The 21,469-nt window shown below is 43.8% G+C and overlaps 1 protein-coding gene across 1 annotated transcript in view; it reads right to left on the reverse strand.

Annotated features, from left to right (window-relative positions):
• Nucleotides 1–21,469, reverse strand: part of RESF1 (retroelement silencing factor 1) — a 26,152-nt gene continuing 4,683 nt past the window's right edge. Inside the window, exons 3-5 of the mRNA XM_084764850.1 lie at nt 6,208–10,572; nt 3,248–3,331; nt 1–879 (exon numbers count right to left, since the gene is read on the reverse strand). Of these exons, the coding sequence (XP_084620976.1) occupies nt 722–879; nt 3,248–3,331; nt 6,208–10,516 (4,551 nt within the window). The 5' untranslated portion in view covers nt 10,517–10,572 and the 3' untranslated portion in view covers nt 1–721. The remainder of the gene's footprint in view (nt 880–3,247; nt 3,332–6,207; nt 10,573–21,469) is intronic.

Below are 21,469 nucleotides of genomic sequence, written 5' to 3' on the forward strand. Positions count from 1 at the left end.
TTCTTTAAAAAATAAATGTTTATTTCAAGTATGAAAAGTAATGTCAAGACATCTTCCAAAAACTCCATTCAGTTTAACAAAAGTATAAAACAAGACTTCTGAGAAAACCCTTTACAGCAAGGTACAAAATACTTAGGAATATACTTTGACATTCACAGTGGACATTTTCTGAAAAATAAATTTTGCTAATGTGCTTAAAAACAAAAATATATTTACAGCCCCAGTCCTTAGCTAATGAAGAGTTACCTCAGGACAGCAGCTTCTCAAAGAAAGACTTAAATAAGCCACCTCATGGTTTTCAGTTGCTGCTGCTGTTTTGTTCTTCGAGAGAGAGTTTGATGTCGCCTAAACTGACCTCACTGGACTCACTCTGCTGCCAAAAGTGACCTTGATTCTTGATCCTCTTGTCCGTCTGTCATATGTGAGGATAACATGTGCACCACTGTGCCAGCAAGACTTAAAACAGCAACCATGTTCCAACAATGTAGCACACACTTTGCACTTCCCAGAGAAAGGCAACCTGTTTCTTTTGCCTGCTCACCAGTAGCTAATCCAGCATTTCAGTCAGACAGTATCAGTGAAAGATATAACATAAGCTGTAACTGAACTCCTTGGCTGAGAAATCCAAATGTAATAGTCCTGAGATGCTTCCAGCAAGGGAGCCTGAGAAGAAAACGCTAGGGGTTTCCTGGTGGCAGACGCAGGGCACTGTACCCTTCGACTATTTAACTGGGCTGCTGCCCAGGCTGCGGCTTCTCTTCTCCAGGTACATCTTTTTGTAGGTCCGGAACATGACGTCTGAGTCCTTCACCGGGTTTTGTAGTGTTTCAAACTCACTGGCACTCAAGCTTCTCTTAGAGAGTCTGGAATCAGCACGATCTAAGAAAACAAAAACGACACTTAATGTGCAATACAACAAATACATAATCAAACTGAGACGGGAAATGTACAGGATTTATTCGTGGGGACGGAAAGCAGAGCTAGACAGCTGTAACAGCAGCAGCGCCCACAATCTCCGCACGTTCAAGGACGAGGAACTTCAGCTCAAGGCCAGTCTGAGTTACAGGGCAACAGCTTGGCTGGAGGAGCTGGAGACAGAGTTCGGTGGTGGCCACCTGAGGCAGGTGGATCTGAGTTTGAGGCCAGCCTAGTTAACAAAGGAATCCATCCATACCAGCCAAGACAACACAGTGAGACCTTGTGTCAAAAAAAAAAAAAAAAACCCAAAAAACAAACAAAAAAAAAAAGGTGGGGGGGGGGGAGAGCAAGAGATAAGTTAGGTTCCCAGCACCTACACTGTGACACTGCACCCATATGCACAGAGCACAATTAAAAACAAAAACAAGCTGGGCGGTGGTGGCACACGCCTTTAATCCCAGCACTTGGGAGACAGAGGCAGGGTGATCTCTGTGAGCTTGAGGTCAGCCTGGTCTACAGAGTTCCAGGACAGCCAGGGCTACACAGAGAAATCCCATCTCAGAAAACAATCAAATACATGCATGCACCCACACATATACATACAAACAAATAAAACCAAACAAAGTGGAGAAAATACAGAAAGGTGGCGAGGGTACATGACCATAGCCTAGCACTTAAAAGGTGAAGATAAGATGATCAAGAGTTCAAGGCCAGCCTGGGCTATTTAAGACACCATCTTTAAGAAAAAAACAAAAAGTAAGCAATAAAGGCTATGGCCATTTCCAAACAGTGACTGGGAGCTTTGCGTCTCCAGCTGCCCGGCATTTAGAGGCCTTCTCCCTCCTCCCGTCACCACACTGTCTGAGCCTGCTTTAGCCATTCCTTTAACTGGCTGGCACTGGTGCCAAACCCACAACGTCGAGAATGTGAACCAAGCACTAGACCTCCTGGGCTATATATCCAGCCCATTTTATGTTCCTTCTTTGAGACAGGACTTTGTTCTATAACCCAGGCTGGTCTCTCTATAATCCTCCTGCCTCATCCCCTCAAGTACAGGGGGTTACTAGCAGGTGGATCTCTATGAATTCGAGGCCAGCCTGGTCTACAAAGCAAGTTGGAGGACAGCCAGGGCTACACACAGAGAAACCTTGTCTACAAAATAACCAAACAAATAAACAAAAAACTCATTCTGGAGCTAGAGATGACTCAGTGATTGAGAGTGCAAACCACTTTTGTAGTGGACACAAGATCTATTCCCAGCACCCATGTTGGTGGCTCAAAACTATCTATAAATCCAGCTCCAAGGGATCTCACACCTCTGATGGCACTCATGTGTATAGACCCAGAGACCCACTAATTTAAAATAATACACTAATTAAAAATCTTTTAAATCTAAGTATCTTTTTAAAAATATCCTATCGTTGCTCCTGGTAAAGCTGTTTGTTTCCAATTTCAAGACTCTGAAACTATCTTTGCCTTTTAAACTAAGACACAGCTCCTCCTCTCTACCTTCTAACTGTCAATGCAGAAGCCAAGATGGGGCTCACGCATGCACTGTGGTTATGCAGACAGTGAAGTCCGGTTCACATGGTCCCTGCCAACATGCACAGAACTCTGTGTTCTACTCTCAGCAGCACAAACCGTCAAGAAGTGGGCACAAAAGTAAGAGTGTGAGAACTTCATGGTGAGTACGTGCTAGCCCAACCTCACCATGAGGTCAGCTGCTGAGCCCAAGCACCAGCAAACAAACCAAAGCTTCCAGCATAACTAGCTTTTTGTCCTTGAAAATACCTCGCTATCCTCAGGGAAACCGAAGGAAGAGAGCAGGTTCAAGACCCTCGTCTAGTAATGTAATAAGCCAGACGACAAGTGGGAATGTCCTTGCCTACCTTGCTTAGGGAACTGAATGAAGGAGCCTGCAAATCACCAAACGGAGGCTGGCAGGATTACGCGAGGCCATTGCAGCCTGCCCCAGATCCCAGGAAAGGGCTTACCCACAATTACATATACTATTCTTATTTACATGTCACTTGATAGAATGTCAAAGTTGAGATCAGCTCAGATCCAGAAAATTCAATACTTTTATCTGTCCCTACTCGGGGAAAAGACTCCCTTACCTAATGCACTGTGGTAGTATTACTTTCCTGTTAAAAGGAACTAGACCCTGGCTTCCTACTCCATTCTAAAAGAGAAAACAGACAAACACTAAGTGGCTAAAAAAAAGAATATGAACAAACCATGCCTTGTGATAATATTGTAATTATACCCATGTTATATACAAGCTGGCAACTTAAAAGACAAAACAAAAAAGGAAACAAATGGTGTTTACCTGTTTCTTGACTTGATTCAAGCATCTTTGTCCTTGTAGGGGTGCATTTTAACCAGTCTTCTTTTGTACTTTTTATTCCTGAAACTGTTTAAATATTTGTTTTCAGATATATAGCCTCTATTTCTCCTCTTTTAGCATAATGAGAAAAATTTATATAATACAAGTCATGGGGTAGCTTATATGATACACCCTCTGTATATAACCGTCTTTATTACAAGGGCTTAAGGAAGTTGAATATTTTACAATCTTTTAGGTTTTAGTTTTATTGTTTTAAGACAGGGTCTCATTATGTAATTCTAGCAGGCCTGGAGCTTACTATGTAAACCAAGCTGGTGTGAAATTCACAGAGAGCCTCTGCCTCCCAAGTATTGGAGTTAAAAGTGTGTGCCACTGCCAGGCGTGGTGGTGCACACCTCTAATCCTAGCACTAGGGAAGAAAAGGCAGGCGGCTCTCGGTGAGTTCAAGGCCAGCCTGGTATACAGAGCAAGTCCAAGACAGCCAGGTCTACAAGAGAAACCCTATCTTGAGGAAGAAAGAAAAAAAGAAAGAAAAAGAATAAAGAAAGTGTGTGTCACCATGGGTAGCCTTGTAATCAGACATTTTAAACAAAATGTTCACATTCTATACCTAACACCTTACACAAAGAAACACCATTTGAGGGCTAGAGAAGTGGCTCAGAAGAGCATAGTCTGCTCTTCCAAAGGTCCTGAGTTCAATTCTCAGCAACCACATGGTGTCTCACAACCATCTATAATGAGATCTGGGGGCTGGAGACATGGCTCAGAGGTTAAGTGTACTGACTGCACCTCCGAAGGTCCTGAGTTCAATTCCCAGCAACCACATGGTGGCTCACAAGCATCTATAACATGATCTCATGCCCTCTTCTGGCCTGTAGGTGTACATGCAGGCAGAGCATTGTATGCATAATAAATAAATATTATAATGAGATCTGGTGCCCTTTTCTGGCCTGCTATCACACATGCAGGCAGAATACTGTATAAATAAATAAATAAATATTTTTTTAAATTAAAAAAAAAAGAAACACCATTTATGATAGAGCTTCATTCACCTCAAAAGATAAACAAAAAGTCACATAAACTAAAACTTCAACTAAAATTCTATGTTTTTCCACTCTGTATTAGCTGTGGTACCCACAACCTCCAACCTTCTCTTGTGACCACAGCTGCTCATCCATTTTCCCCTTTAGTTGCCACCCATGACTCACAATTGCTACTCTGGCTTTTTTTTTTTTTTTTTTTTTTTAAAGTTACTGATTTTAGTTTTTGAGAGGAGGTAGCATAGCCATGTCTGGCCTTTAACGCCCTGGACTCTTCTGCCTCCAGCATTCCACATGTACTACTGTCTAGTCATCATTCAGACTTTCATGACTAATTTGAGATTAATTTGTCCCAAGTAATTAGAGCTTCCACGGGCCTTCTATTTTATAGGTAGATTAGATGTTACCATTTTAACTTTGGGGTTAACACCTTCATCCTCAGTTTCAAAAATGGAAACAAACTAACCAGACATTAACAAGTACATTACCTCCCAACATTTGGAACAAAGTTTCACATGCAGGTTGCTTTGAAATTACAGCTGGGCGGTGGTGGTAGCCCACGCCTTTAATCCCAGCACTTGGGAGGCAGAGACAGGAGGATCTCTGTGAGTTTGAGGCTAGCCTGGTCTACAGAAGGACTTCCAGGACAGCTAGAGCTATTATACAGAGAAACCCTGTCTCAAAAAGCAAAACAAAACAATACAAGGAGCTGGAGAGATGGCTCAGAGTTTAAGAACACTGTTCTTTCAGAGGTCCTGAGTTCAATTCCTAGCACCCACATGGTGGCTCCCAACCATCTAGAATGTGATCTAATGCCATTTTCTATCATGGAGGCAGAGCACTGTATACATAATAAGTCAATCAATGTTAAAAAGAAAAAGAAAAGAAATTACAAGTACAAAGGGAAACTAAAACCAAGACTACGGCTGCAGCCAAGGTTCTGTGGTAAAGTGACCATCAATACCACAAGACCCAAAACTTCTTGAAATAAATTACACAGGACACTCTTAAAACTTTTACCAAAAGAAATGCTTTTCACCATGTAGTTTCTTAGGGACTAGATAGTTGTATTCAGGAAATAGTCAGTTTAGTTACTTGCCAGTACTAATTTATTAAATTTAAAACAAAGGGCAACGAACATCAAACAAATGCTACCCAACGAACACTGACCCGCTGTCATCCCAAGCCATCCCACTCACCCACGCCCAGGGTTACACCTCTGCAGCGCTTCCCATCCCACTCACCCACGCCCAGGGTTACACCTCTGCAGCGCTTCCCATCCCACTCACCCACGCCCAGGGCTACACCTCTGCAACGCTTCCCATCCCACTCACCCACGCCCAGGGCTACACCTCTGCAGCGCTTCTCATCCCACTCACCCACGCCCAGGGCTACACCTCTGCAGCGCTTCCCATCCCACTCACCCACGCCCAGGGCTACACCTCTGCAGCGCTTCCCATCCCACTCACCCACGCCCAGGGTTACACCTCTGCAGCGCTTCCCATCCCACTCACCCACGCCCAGGGCTACACCTCTGCAGCGCTTCCCATCCCACTCACCCACGCCCAGGGTTACACCTCTGCAGCGCTTCCCATCCCACTCACCCACGCCCAGGGTTACACCTCTGCAGCGCTTCCCATCCCACTCACCCACGCCCAGGGCTACACCTCTGCAGCGCTTCCCATCCCACTCACCCACGCTCAGGGCTACACCTCTGCAGCGCTTCCCGCGGAACTATGGCGCCTGTGCCTACTGCTCTACTACTTGGGAGAGGGAGGACAAAAGGATCGGTTAAAACCAAGCATAACGACAAAGTGGTTTAACGCCAACCTGGACCATGTGTGACTGTGCCCCCCCCCCCCCCACACACACACACCAAAAAGGAAGAAAACCATACTGGACCTTGCAGAGGTGCTTGCTCCTTCCCAGGCCCAGGCTTTGGTGCATCCTGCTTGTCAACAGAGCTTGTATTCCTCAGTATCACATCCGGACATAACTTAAACTCCAACATACTGGGCTTGTCTGTGTCTTTCGTCCTGGGAACACATGCCGTACTCTTCTTTCCCTCTTTACTAAGCTTCTTGAATCCGCCATCCAACTTGGTGAGGCATATGCTTTCCCGTTCTATACATTTGAACGCAACTCGATTCAGGTACTGTTTCTTTTGTTCCTTTGCCTGGCTGGACTCACTACTTATCGAGCTTTCTAACTTTTTTTTATCGATACAGGTTTTGTCAGACTTCTTCCAACCAAGTTTCCCTTTACTTGACACAGCATGTGTCCTGGACTCCTCAGCATGGTGGGTCTTCACACTTCTACCATGGCTGGTGGAACTGTGCTCTGGTTCTTTTGAGGCCTCTGCACTGACTCTCTGGCCCTCAACTACCTTGACGGAGCTTGCTGGTGCCGAATGCTTACTGGACTTCAAGTGTTCGGAGTCACCTGGCACATTTTCTACACACGTGTTTTTGGAAGCCTTATTCCCGGGTACATGTTTGTCTTTCTTGCGTTGTAAATACTCCTGCACAGTTATAACTCTAGCACTCTTGGAGCAGCTACCCTTTGAGTCTAAGGGCTCAGAACTCGGCACTGTCTTTTCTTTAACACTGGCTCTTTCCTTTGGGTCTTCTGTCAGAGTACTACACAACTTGAGTGTGCCCCCAGCATTTCTGTCCTGCTCCTGTTTCTCGTATTTCTTCTTTTTTATATACATATCTGGACTAATCACGTGGTCCCTCTTTCTTTTTTCAAAATATTTCAGCCTAGAGCCACCTGCTTTGAATTTGAATTTCTTCTTTTCTGGTGACACTGACTGTGTTAGAGAGTTATTCCTCCTGCACGGATCTTTATTTGGCAAAAGTCTTACATGTGCTTTTACTGGACCTGAGTCTTGAGACATGTGTTTTTTCTGTTGGCTTTCCTGAGACACTTGTTTAGAAAATGACGGCGTATTTTTATCAGAGTTGGAAGTTATCACATGAAATATTTTGGGGGTTGCTGTTTTATTGCTTTTTGAGGGATTTGGTGTGTCACATTTAGGTGAAACATTTGTTAGCTTTTGCTCCGTTTTCTGTGAGCTGACATGCTCTATTTTTAAAGTACCCGGTCTATCCTTATAGCAGTTAATTAAAAAATCACAGTTTAATTCCTGTTCCACCCTTGGTGAACTGCTGTCTTCTGTTTTGGATGTTTTTATTTTTTCCCCATGCATTTCAGAAAAATGGCCTTTCTCGGGCGCTTCGGCTAAGGGAGTGTTTGAGTTATTAGAAACAGGATTGATTTCAAAAACAGTAATTCCACTATCACAGGACTGCTCTTTTTGTTTGCAACTGTTAAGGTCTGAAGAACACTGGTCTTTCCTTTCCTTTTCCGTGGAACCGCAACGGCACTGTGGCACGCCTTCATAAACCATAGACAGCCAGCCCAAGGCACAGCAATGAATGGTGTCCTTCTCTAGGTCCAGCTCTCCAGGGTCAGGGTTTTCTTCTCTGAGGGCCTGAGAGTCACACGGGCTCTTTGCTCCCTCAATACCTTTTTTATTCTCAGGTTCTTCTGATGTGCCTAAGTCGCAAGCCTGATCCTCTTCAGGAAATAATTCTTTGATTTGTTCAGAGTTTAATACTGTAATTTTTATTTGGTCAGTGCTATCACAAGACATGTTACCAGTTTTAATACTAGTTTGATTTTCTAAGATTTCGCGTGTCTTTTGTTGGTCCACAGAAACTTTATGTCTGGGAACAGTTTCAATGCCATAAGGGAACTCTCTTAAAAGTTCTGACAGCTGGTCATGGAGGTATGAGACAGGTTCATTTTCGTCATGAACGTCACTTACTGTAGGAAGACTGGAGGCCATAACAGTTTCCTGAGGGTGAGTGTCCTGCTGCACAGCAGCTGATGTGCACACATCCTTGGCTGTGCTTTCCTTGCCACCAGGGTGCTCCTTGCAGCTTTCCTCTAGAATTTCCCGGTTTGCTTCGGCATAGCCACACGATGCTGGCTCTAGGGGCTGCGGCGGCTCTGGCTGCTCAGTGACTTCATGAGGAGCTTCTGTTAGCTGCACACACTTATCTTTCTGAAAACTAAAGTCTTTATTTTCAGTGGTGTCGTCTACTTGTTCTTGTTGACTATTAATTACCTGATTAGGTGATGGTTTCAGGGGCTCATTTTGTACACAGCTGAATATCTCTGCTATCTGGGAATTGTAAGATACATCACCTTCTGCAAGAGAACAGATACTTTCGATCTGTAACATGGGCTCGCTCACAGCAGTGCTGTCCCTTAGGTTAGGCAGAGCTTCAGCACCCAGGGAAGGTTTTCCTAGGCTGCTATCAACCACACCTGGATCGCCCTGTGTTGGCTTGTGCACAGAAACCTCAGCTGATATGGCACTACTTGCTAACGCTCCTGTACCATCAAAAGGCAAAGCAGTTTCTGCCTGCTGGTCTTGTAAGCTACAAACACTACCTTCCTTAACAACTGGATACACAGTTTCAGGTAAAACTTGAGCTGCTAACTCTTTCCCAGATAAGGCACTGGTATCTGTAAGAACTAACGGTGACACCACAGCAATCTGAAGCTCTGTTGCTTTTACAACAGCTACACCTGAAGAGTCGTAACTCGGTGTGAGAACTGGCAACACTGTTTGTGATGAGCTCATCATTCTCTGAGGATTCCCAACACCCAAACAAAAAGCTCTAACTTCATTTGTGGCGCCCGAACTGCCAACTGCTACAGCACTGGCTCTTGATGTGTCACAATCTTTTTCTTCTACAGGTTTGGGAACGTTTTCTCCTGTGGTTTTTGGAGGTTGGTTTTTCCAAAGAGAAAGACATGTTGCTAGCAATTCCCTGGAGCAGTGGTTGTCACTTTTAGCAGACATTTCTCTTGTTGAAAATTCAGAAGGCTGAGTTGGTTCAATGTAAGAAGTATTGGCTGTTTTACTACAACCAGCTGCCATCAAAAGACTTTTATTAATTTTAATTTTTCTTGCGAGTTCTGAAAACTTCTTTTTGATTTCTACAAGTGATTCAATATCTCTCACCAGCTTTTCTTTTGTGATGTTTGTGTCTATTGCTTGATTTGTATTTGGATTGTATGAATATTTTCTTTTCTCTTGATTATTTTGAAGAAAAGTCTGAATACCATCCCCAGAAGAGCTAACAGATTCATTGTAAGACGGTTTGGTATTTATTTTTAACTCGCAGAATTTTCCAATGGTGTTGATTTTTTCGTTAGCGTTCTGCTGCCACTGCTGTTTAAAGCCTCTGTAAGGATCTTTCTTTTTTTCAGGTGAGTGCATTTCTGAACTCTGAGGAACTTCCAGAGGTAACTGTTTATTAACTAGCCGAGAATTCTGCGCATGTGGGCTTCCATACCGACAGCTGTGAGGAAGGGCAGAGAGTCCTTTGTTGGTTTCTGCAGCACACTGATATGACGACACAGGTACAGGGTGCTTTGTTTGTAAGGCCTGTGTGTAAGTTGAAAGTTGACTATTTTTGACTTGTAATGATGTAGTAGACGGTACAAAGGTTTGTGGTAAGTAAGGGCATTGCTTTGGAGGAGGCCTGTATTCCGGGTAAGTGAGTTCATTGGATGTGTACTGTGTCCAGGCAACCAGTTGATCTGGTTGATTGACAGAGTGGTTAAGTCCTTGGTTTCCTTGATAATTTCCTTGATATGTTACAGGAACTTTTAAAGAATTTGAAGGAGTCATTTGTAGCTGCCCAGAATAGCTATCTAATGGGACAAGCTGACTCTGTGGTGCATGCATATAAGGCATATTAGTCCCTCCACCAGGATTATGGGATGTGCCTGCTTCTGTATGAGAAGGCATAAAACTCCTCACTGATGGGTTCAGCCAGCCATTTGGCATAGCTCCTGAAGACACTGTTTGCAAATTGTGGTTTTGTTGTTGGGGTCCTTTAACATTTGCACACGTGACTCTTTGCAGTGAGGACTGTGGGGCCACGGCTGTCCTATTATGCACATTAGAAACAGAGCTCTGAGGAGACAGATAACTTCTGCCATTCAGAGGTGGCTGTGAAGCGGAGTTTGAATTAGACGGATACATGCACGCCTCCTGGTTAATGGCAGGGTGGCTGAAAGAGCTTTGAGCAGCTGTGGGCGTCATTAAAAACTGCTGCAGGATGGACTGGCTTTTAGAATATGCCGGGGCTTTGGCAGCACTCTCTGGCTTTACATTCCAATTCATAGTTGATCTGATTTAGTAGCAGTATTATACAGTCTGTGCTTCTGAATGTCACAAATCTGTAAGAAATACAAATAAAGATTGTTTATTAAAAGCTTTTCTCTCCACCCCTGCCCCCCTTTAAAAAAAAAAAAAAAAGACAGTCTGTAGCCCAGACTGGATTCAAACTTGTAGCGATCACTCTGCCTAGACAGAATTTCAAAGAAAAATAGAAGCAAACCGTGTCCCCGGTAACTGCAGAAGAACCTCACGTCAATGACTGCACCCTAACCTGGAAAGAGAGTTAGTAATGAAGGCTGCAAGAGTAACTGAGGCAAGCGCCAAGATCCATGAAACCTGCAGATTCACGCTCAGCAGCGACCTTGTAACATGTAAGTGGCACTTTTTGATTTTACTTTTTACTTTTTGAGGTATAGGTGATGGACTCCAGAGCCTCAAGCATGCAAAGTGGGTGTGTATGTGTGTGTGTGTGTGTGTGTGTGTGTGTGTGTGTGGAGAGGGAGGGAGGGAGGGAGGGAGGGAGAGAGACAGAGAGAGAGAGAGACAGAGAGCGAACGCCTATTTTTACTTACTTTGATAATTTCTGTATTCTACGCAACCCATACTAGTTGTAAGTCAAGGCTTACAGTAAAATTTCTTATTGCACATCCTCAACACATAATTCTTTTGGAGTACACTATTATCTTTCCATAAAAACATTCATAAATAAAGCTTCCCACTCCACTCTCAACTACTCAAGAAGCTAAGCAGGATATAAATATGTCTGGATAATGTGGTGAGACCCTACCTAAAAAGTGAAACAAGACCTGAACCACCTAAGACAAATGGGACCAAACACACTCTCCTGCTTGTCTGTTTCCTTAACACACACAGGCTGGTTAGCATAGTTCACTAACAACGTATCCACCTGCATAGCATTCCACTTATGGCTCTACCACTCCTGACATTTATTTGAGCCAGGACTGGCTGTGCAGGTCTGTAATCCCAGCACTCAAGAAGCAAGTTTACAGCCTACCAAGGCTAGACAGTGAGTTCAAAGCCTCCCAAGGGAACTCAGCAGAAAGCTCAAACTGTGAGGGTCCAGATGAGCTGCAGTTCCTTTCTCAAGCACAAACCCTGCCTGAGTGTGGCTACATGACCTCTGAAAGCTGCAGGCATGAGATAATGTCTAAGCAGGAACGTCCTCCAGCACATACGAGACCACAAGAACAGAGAAGTGTGAAAGAGGAACTCAGAAACCAGGAGAAAGAAGTCTATCTTTAGTAAACAGCTGAACTGCCATAGGAGCAACTGTGGAAAACTGAACACTCTTCAAGTGCAGCCAGTCGCAGTCCTGTGTCTGTCTACACTGCCCTCCCCTCCAGGACCCTGGGTTAGGCTGTGCTAGCCGAGCCATAAAAGAAAGAACGAATGGAGAAAGAGAGAAAGAAAGAAGGGGAGGGGTGGACTGCCCTGTGGTCTTTGTCCCTCGTACAAAACATTAACTACATCGCCTGCAATTCCCTGAGTGACAGGAGCACCTTCTCTTTTTTTGCTCACATCTGAGTTTAGATGCTGAGAAGATGACCCAGGAGGCACTCAGCACTCTCAGCCCTACCCACAGCTTCAGAAAGAGCAGGAAGAGCCAGTTTAACTCTGCAAACACCAGTACTGACAGATTTGACACAGGAGGTGCTGAGAGGGTAGTGTGCTCTGACTAGAGATGGGAACCCCACCTACCCTTTAAAAAGGGCTTTCCAGAACTACCTCGTCCTTCACAAGATACCCTTCAAATTTACCTATCAGTCATCAGAAGTGCATGATTTTCAGGAATGCGATCTGGGACTGTCTTGCCAAACTGAGCCTTTTACCTGCTAGAATTAGAGGAAACAGGATTGAACGGAAAGGCAGGCTACCCAGAAGCCATGTGCACAAAAACCAGAGAAGTCGGCAGGGAGAAAGTCAAAACTTTGGGAGGAGATGTACACTTAAAATCTGGATTCCAGGCTGCAGAGATGAGAGTGTTGGCCGAACATTTCACTATGTCACATATAGAACAAAATGTTATCAGTATTTTACCACTGCCCCAGTTATGGACAGAGCTCCCAATATCCTGCACATACAGATTTGAGACAAGATCTATTTATATTTAGCCTTATCGAATCTTAAACTTGTGGTCATCCTCCTGCCTCTCTACGCAAGTGTGCTGGAATTACAAAGCATGTTGAATCATGATGGGCCCCTATGTTGGAGGCTAAAGGATGGAAGCCTTTGGCCAGCTGGCCTATCTGAAACGGCCATGCCTGGCTTGTACAGGGTGCTGGGGTCTTCTTAACTAGCCAACATTCACACCCTGTGCATCTTGTTGTTCCATAGGAGCATGTGCGGGTTGGATGAGAGTGGTTCACATAGGCTCATGTATTTGAGTACTTAGTACCCACACTTGGTAGAACTGTTTGGAAAGGATTAGGAAATGTAACCTTGTTAGGTTGTGTCACTGGGGGTGGTGGTGATTAGTGGGGATGTGGTTAATGCAGGTGGCTTTTGAAACCACACCCTTCCCAGTTAGCTCTGCCAAGATATAAGCTCTCAGCTACTGCTCCAGCACCAAGCCTGCCTGTCTACCGCCACGTTCCCTGCCAAGATGGTCACAGACTCACCCTCTGAAACTGTAAGCCCTCAATAAACTGTTTCTTCTTAAACTATCCTAGTCATGCTGTACAGAGAAATAAAAAAGTACTAAGACAGTACAAGTTGGTTTTTTTAGTCAAAACATTGAATTTTCTTAAAATGTATCTACTAAAATATATTTTACATATTCAGGGGCATAGTATAATTTGATACATGTTATCAATGCAGAATGAGGCAGTAAGCACTTCCACCCGTATAAATACAAGCCATTATTTTGGAGGGAGATTTTAATCTTGTTACTTTTAAATTTTCATAAAAATTGCTAAAAGATGATGTTTATTAAATATTGGGTGTGGTGGCATACGCCTTTAATCCCAGTACTTGGGAGGCAGAGGCAGGCAGATCGCTGTGAGTTCGAGGCCAGCTTCGAGGTCTACAAAGTGAGTCCAAGACGCCAAGGTTCACACAGAGAAACCCTATCTCAAAAAAACAAGAAAAAAGAAAGAAAGAAAGAAGCTGGGCAAAATGGAGGTGCCTGAATTCATAGCACCTGGAAGGAAGGCTAAGGTAGGTGGATCATGAATGCCACGTCAATATGGGCTGCACAGCAAAGCTGTCTCAAAAAACAAACAAGAGCTAAGGAGACCGCTCAGTGGGTGTTAGGGTTAGCTCTACTTGTCAACTTCTCTCAATGAAAAATTGTCTATATTAGGATGGCCTGTGGACACCTGCACACATTAAATAAATCTAAAAATAAAAAGTAAATTTTAAAAAAAGAATAGGATAATAGGCTGTGCGGTGTTAACAGCTGCTTTTGCTTCTGTAAATCCTGCCTATTGCTGTGGGAAGGGAATCAGATGGTCTTTTTATTGCAGTAGGGCAGGAAAGTAAGCAACCAAGGGAGTAAAAGCGTTCCTGCCTAGCGTGGACCCTGTGGACAGCTGTAGCACACACCTTTCTGATGTCCACTTTTGAGCACCTTAACCCGCTTTCTGGTCAGCATGCTGTCAGCTCTAAGGCTGCTGTCTTTCTGCTGGCAGTAATAAGTTCATTTATTCTAAATTGAATTGTGTCTAAGTATTTGGTCTTTCCCAGTGGACTTGAATACTACAGTTTTATCACAGCAATAGGAAGAAACTAGAACAGGCACATGAAAGGCATAAAGTTCATCTTGGAGAGCCCGCACTCCACATCAGACACTGTCCAGCAGACACCAGTGTCTACTGAGTGTCATCAGAAGCCTCCGAACATTTAAGAAAAACCCATTTAATAATAGTGATGATGATGATGAGGAGGAGGAGGAGGAGGAGGAGGAGGAAACCAGAAATGAAGACACAGCAAAGATCAAGATTCACGAATGAGCAGCTATGTAAACAAGAGATAAGAACAGGGGGTGTGGGGGGGGCACAGGGGGGACGGGTCATGGGGGGACGGGTCATGGGGGGACGGGTCATGACGACACGGTTCAGCAGTTAAGAACTAAGTGGTCTTCAGAGGAGCCGGGTTCAATTCCCAGCACTCATACGGTGGCTCACAACCACCTATAACAACTCCAGTCCCAAGAGATCCAATGAGCGCTTCTGGCCTGAGGGTACTAGGCACACACACGATGCACAGCCATACATGATGAAGACAAACACCCGCCTACATAGAGTGAATTAATTTTTAAAATAATGGACAGACGGAAAATTCAGCCAAGCTTGTCTGTTTAGCTCATTTTTCCTGGCCTCCTGGGCACTCTTTCCTCCTGGTTTTGGGGCAGGATCGCCTGTGTAAAGGCTGACACTACTGTCCTAAGAGACAGGTCAGAGACACTGTTGTGGCCGGTTCTTACAAAGAAACAGAGGGCAGAGGACTGAACGGCATCTCCAGTCTGTGGCTGGCTTCATAAAAGTGGGGTTTAGAAACAGGAGGATGAGAACAGTAGAGAGACTTACATCAGAGGGCCTTCAGCTCCTTTTCTTCAAAGGACTCAGCCAGCCAAGAGCTATACTTTGAAGCTCTGGGTTCTGAGTCCCCGTAGGAAAGGACTAGTTAACACACCAAAAGTCTTCAAACTGCCAGTGACTTTGTTTTCTCTTTGTCTGGGTGCAGCGCGACAAACCCTGAGTCCCTGGCAGCGCGTGCAGGGCCCTTGCTCATGGCCCTTAACTCCTAGGGCAGACACTAAGCTTCTCCTGCACAGACACTCTTGGCTTTCCAGCCTCTGTTCCTTAACAAGCTTTCATGGTACAAATATGAAGTTTGTACAAGCAGTACATACACCAAGGTGGTTAAGATGAAAGCGAGTACTTCTAATTCCTAATAAAAGCGTGCATGTGAGCGCGCGCGCGCGCGCACACACACACACACACACACACACACACACACACACATATACACACATCCCTATCCCTGATAAAAATCAAAATTACAAATGCCAACAATTCATGGTAATGTCACTTTTCAAGTATTCTCAAAGTATGATTAAGTTGTCTGGCCTTCTATATCCTTAACCACGGGCTGGGGGGCCTTTGTATAATTAATTTTCCAGAATTTTATATAAAAACACAACTCTAGTTAATTAACAGTTAACGTTTCAGATTTTTATATGTACTAACAACTGCAGTGGGCAAAGTAGTATATATCCATAATCCCAGCATCAGAAGCTGGAGAAAGGTCACAGCTTTGAGGCCAGTTTCACCTATACAGCAAGAGCCTGTCAAGAAAAACAGATGAACAAAGGAACAAGTAAGAATTGCACTTGGATGCTGTTAACTACGTTACGCTTTTTAACATATTAACAAGGTAAGCAGTTCCCCACTATCAGTGGCACCTGGTTATCCTGGCTGGAACAGGTAGGTATCTCTATAATCAGACAACAAAATACAATCATATAGAAACTGCAAGTTTAACCAAGGATTAAAAATAAGAGAAACTGTCAGTACTGACTCTGCCATGTTTCCAGGCCCTGAACACATAGTGACAGTCTGCCCAGCACTTACTTTGTATTAGGCATTCTAAATAATCTAGAAAGAAGTTCACAGGAGGATGTAATAATCTAGAAAGAAGTTCACAGGAGGATGTGCAGAACTTACACACAGATACAGATGTAAGCATCCTCTGCTTTTGGTACCTCAAGGAGTCTTGGTTTAGACCCAGAGCTGAGAATGGAGCACAATGGTAGAACACAGAAGGCACAGTTCCACAACAATCCACAAAGCTAAGGATTGGTCAGTCAAAACATGAGCTATTGAAAAGCCAACAGGGAAGTGGGTCTTTCTTTCTTTCTTTTTTTTTTTTTTTCTTTAATTTTTTTTTGGGTCTTTCTTATACCAGATGAAGAGGAGGGTTGTAAAGTCCTATCAACAGGAACTAGGGAGGCAGAATAACACTCTGTGGCTGTCTCTCCAAGGCTTATTCTTGGGGTTCTAAGTGAGCTCAGTGACCCCACAATCCTCGCAAGGTATACAAGAAGTGGGTGGCCTAAGCTGTGTTGATCATCAGTAAGAGCAAATCATTATGTCAACTCTTCAAAAAATCTTTTGAAGAAACCAACTACAATACAAATTCTATTCAGAAGCGTGGGCCACTCAATCATATAAGTTAATGTCAGTTAGCAACAGACTGCGTATATACCATGCAGTGTGGCTTTACTCAATGCTGTGCCCATTACAGCTGTATTGGGCTATACCTTATTACTGGCATTAAACTTTAGAGAAAACACATATAGAATTTTGCCCAACATCTTGTTTTGGTATTTATCCAAAGGAACATGACCCACTAGACAGGTGGAGACCTTTTTAAAGATATTTATTTGTGTTTGTGTCTATGCAATATATGCACAGGTAGCCTTGGGTCAGAGGAAAGTGTGAAATCCTCTGCAACTGAAATTGCAGGATCATGCAAAGCTGCCCAATATGGATGCCAGGAACCAAACTCAGGTCCTCTGAAGTACAGCAACTGCTCTTGGCTACTGAGCCGTCTCTCTAGCCATGAGTAACTTTTTTGAGAGAAGCTCTCATTCTGTAGCTGAGCCTAGCCTCAAAGTCAAAGAAATCCTCCTGTCCCAAGTGTGGGGATCCTCCCTAAGGTACTAGGATTAAAGACAAGCACCACTATGCCTAATTGGTGGTATTAAATATCTATAAAGTCTTAACAACTACCTCCAAGTATACTGTGTGGTGGGGAAATATACGCCTTCAGGGACAATATTCCTACCAGCACTTGGGAGAGAGAGGCAAGAGGATCCAAGCTTAAGGCCATCTTGAGTCACCCTTTCTCAAAAAGAGAAACAGACCGACAGAGGCAGTCAACTGACTCTGATAGAATACAAAACTGAATCAGACATACAAAATTTTAAGCATACCTCCTTACAAGGAACAGGCTGATTCTGCCTCTTAGGGTAGACAGAACTCCTTGTGCACAACTGAACAATTCCTGTTAAGAGGTCCAAATGGTTTCAAAGAGACGCCTGATGGGATTGTTTTCCCTGTTATTTATAAGTCAATACAGCCCATGCTCCAGGATCTACCCTGGTTATTCAGATTCTGCTCAGTTAGCTGATTACAAGAACTTCAACACAGGCTTTCCATGAGCCTGGGAGGGAGAACCTAGCTCTTACAATCTGAGGGCAGCAGTTAATGATGGAAAAAAACTTAAGCATCTTTTCTTTCCCATTACCCAGACTCTACCTTCTTGACAGCCTAGACACGCTGGGTCACAGTGTGATTCAGAAGTCATGCAGGGTACTGTCGTGGCACTAGGAGACCACAGACAACCATGGCGATTAAAGCAAGCTTGATATTTTTATTCATTACTAGATTACCAAGGGTTTGGTAATCAGCAAAATGAACTTAGAGTAGCTAATGAATGACAGGAAGAACCCCCAGAATTTCCATTTTTCACCTTTTAAGATTTGCAGAGCTGAAGCCAGTGAAATGTCTCAGAAAGCAAAGGAGCTTACTACCAACTAAACAGAAAGATACTGAGCTCCATCCATAGGGCTCACATGGTAGGAAGCAAGTTGTCATCTGGTCTGTAGATGTTCAATTTGGGTATTCAGATGTGTACTCCCACCTCCATGTACAATATATATATACATATATATATATATATATACATATATACATGTATACACACACACACACACACACAAGTTTTTAAATGTTTTAAGATAATTTGGAAGAATAAGATAGGCATCATGATATTACCCACTTCTAAGCTGAGGCAGGAGATTCACAAGTTTGAGACCAGTCTAGGCTATATAGTAATTTCCAAGCCAATAAGACAACATAGTTGAGAAAACGATAGAGAGGACATTAAAAGGCTGGGGTTGGAAAGATAGGAAGAACTGAAGCCTCAAGTCACCCCATGATAATAAGAGTCAGACAGGCAAGCATCCACATCTGGATGTGAAGATATCCAGAGTGGAAATACCCATTACTCTATGTAAACTGCCCTAAAGCAGCTCCTCAGCAAGACAAACTGTGAGACTCAGTCATTATTCTGCTGTATAGAGATACCATGACCAAGGCAACTCGTAAAAGAAAGCATTTAATTGTGGCTTGATTGGTTTCAGACGGTCAGTCCACTGCCATGTCAGGGAGCACGGTGGCAAGGATGGTCCTAGAACAGAAGCTAAGAGCTACATCCTGACCCGAAAGCAGAGAGGAACAGAGGAGAGCCAGAGACTGGGCCAGTGACACACCTCCTCCACGGACCCCCTCCTAATACTCCTCAAATACTGCCACCCCTGGTGACATCAAATATATGAGCCTATGGAGGCGGTGATGCTTGAGTAAGCTCAAAGCATCACAAGCACACTATACTAGCTTTCTCAATAGTCATTTTGCCAGAATACCTTGTCTCTTCATTTCAATAGCCTGGAGTGGAGAAACAACAGAAAAGAGGTACCAGTTACTCAAGGGCGTTCCTCTCACACCCGGCACACAAAGGGAGTTCCTAGTCTCTCCAGGATCAATTCTCCTCACAGAAGAGAACCATAAAAGTCTGGCTGGGATAGAAGGAATGGAAATCACTCAGTTGCCAATTCCAAAATTTAAGCCACTCTACTCACTGCTATGTGTTGTGTGCCAGAAGCACTCATGGAAAGCCAAAGGGAACTAGCTCTGTGTCCTTGCACAGGGGCAGGCTTGACAAAGTCTGGGGCAGGACAGGGCCAGAGGGCCTCAAGGGAGTTAAAGTTTCAGTTCCTGGAAAAAAGGCATCCCCCCTGAAGAAGACTGAGGCTATAGTCTCAAGGACACTGAGTTCTCAAGATATCCTGTATCTTTGTGCAGCACGGCTTGATTAGCTGCCAGATGACAGTCATCCCACTGTGTGATTGCTTTCTGCTAACTGTCCCACCTTCCCCATGTATAACATATGTACGATGCTGTTCTTTGCTGGGCCTGGTGCTGCACACCTGTAATCCCCACACTTGCTGGGGCAGAGGCACGTGGATCTCTGTGAGTTTGAGGCCAGCCTGGTCTGGCTCCAGGACACCCAAGACTACTACAAAGAGAAACCCTGTCTTGAAAAAAAAAAGTTCTTCTTAATAAACTTGGTTGGCATAAACCTCCAGCCTTCAACATTCCTGTGTTCTTTACTTCTCAATGTCTTCATCTTCCCTCTCAGGAACCTGTCACTGAAAAACAAACTGCTGACTCAGATCAGGCATGTAGAATTTAAGTACACAGACCTGTCAGGGTTCATGCAGTTGGTCTTTGGTGGTATAGTGAATGGTAAATTTCCGTCATGATGCCTAGCCCAAGCTGGTCTAGAACTAATTACGTAGCAGAGGCTGACCTCGTACTTGTGACCAACAGACCTCAGAGTAAGAGTCATGGTGCTACTAGCCCATGCCAACATGGTCAGCTAAAAGAACAAAAGCCAAAGACCATGCATGCTTGCAGTGTTTTGCGACAAGGTCTTGTTCTGTAGCTCTGGTTAGCATTAACCTGGAACTCGCACTATAGACCAGTCTGGCCTTAAACTCAGAGCTCAACCTGACTCTGCCTCTCAAGTAGTGGGATTAGAGGTGTGCATGGTCACATGGTGGAGCAACATATCACATTCAAACCTTAACAATTAGGCAAAAAGCTGCTCACGAGGAAATGTTTAGGCTCAGATGGCTTCAGTATTTACATGAAATCTTTAAAGGTTTAAATTAAACTCAGGATGTACTATAAAACACAGAGAAAAAAAAACCCCACCTGGACAAATTCTCTGTCGCCAATAGTATCATGTACAAAATGAAGACCATCTCTCACAAATACAGATATAAAAACCCCTCAAGAAATATTAATGCAGCCGGGTGAGGTGATACATGCCTATAATCCCAGCACTTGGGAAGGCAGAGGTAGGCAGATCTCTATGAATTCTAGGACAGCCACGGCTACACAGAGAAACCCGGTCTCAAAAAACAAAACAACAACAAAAACAAATGGCAAAACCTCAGTTTGAGCTGGGCCTGGTGGCTCTAACTTGGAAGATGGAGGCAGGTGGATCATCCTAAACTGTATAGTGAGTGAGTTTAAGGCCAGCCCTCGCTATATGCCACCTTGTCTCAAAAATGAACAAGTAAACTACTTTGGCTAGGTTAATAATAAAAGATTAATAATAAACACGAGATAAATAATAAAACTAGCAGGTGTGGTAACATGCCTCTATTCTTACCACTCTAAATACAGAATCAGGAAGCTCCCTCTTGAGGATATTCTGTGCTATACAGACAGCCATTATTATGTCAAGAAAAGAATGAATGAAAAAGGGAAAACAGCAAATGCATTTCTGTATCATTAAGTCAGAAACTAGAACTTATTCCATCCACATCCAAGACAACATTAAGGAACCAGGGACAGGGGCCCCCACCTAATCCCAGTGCTCAGGAAGCAGGGGCAGCCTGGTCTACATACTGAGTCCAGGACAGCCAGAGACTCTTAAGTCAACAAAGAAAGAAAAGAAAAACTACCAACAAAATCTTGCAGAAGACCCAAGCTCCTAGCACCCTTATCAGGCAGCTCATAACCACCTTTAATTCCAGCTGCAGGGATCTGATGCCCTCTACCAGACTCCAAGGGCACCTGCATTCACATAAATACACCTTTCCTTACAAACCTTTTTAAAACCTTACTACATTACTAACAACTAAACCACCAATCACATTGACATAAGTGTTATGAGCAGACTGCCTACATCAATCTAAATTAACTCTAAGTAACTAGCAAGGTCAATCAAAAATTGTTCAAGTTATTTTAACTCATTGTTCCTCTTTTTTAAAAAAATCAGGAAAAAAAAAAACCTGGGCTGGAGATGGCTCAGTGGTTAAGAGCAGTGTCTGCTCTTCCAGAGGTCCTGAGTTCA

Source organism: Acomys minous, assembly GCF_964271855.1.
Source record: "Acomys minous genome assembly, chromosome: 17".
NCBI lineage: Eukaryota > Metazoa > Chordata > Mammalia > Rodentia > Muridae > Acomys > Acomys minous.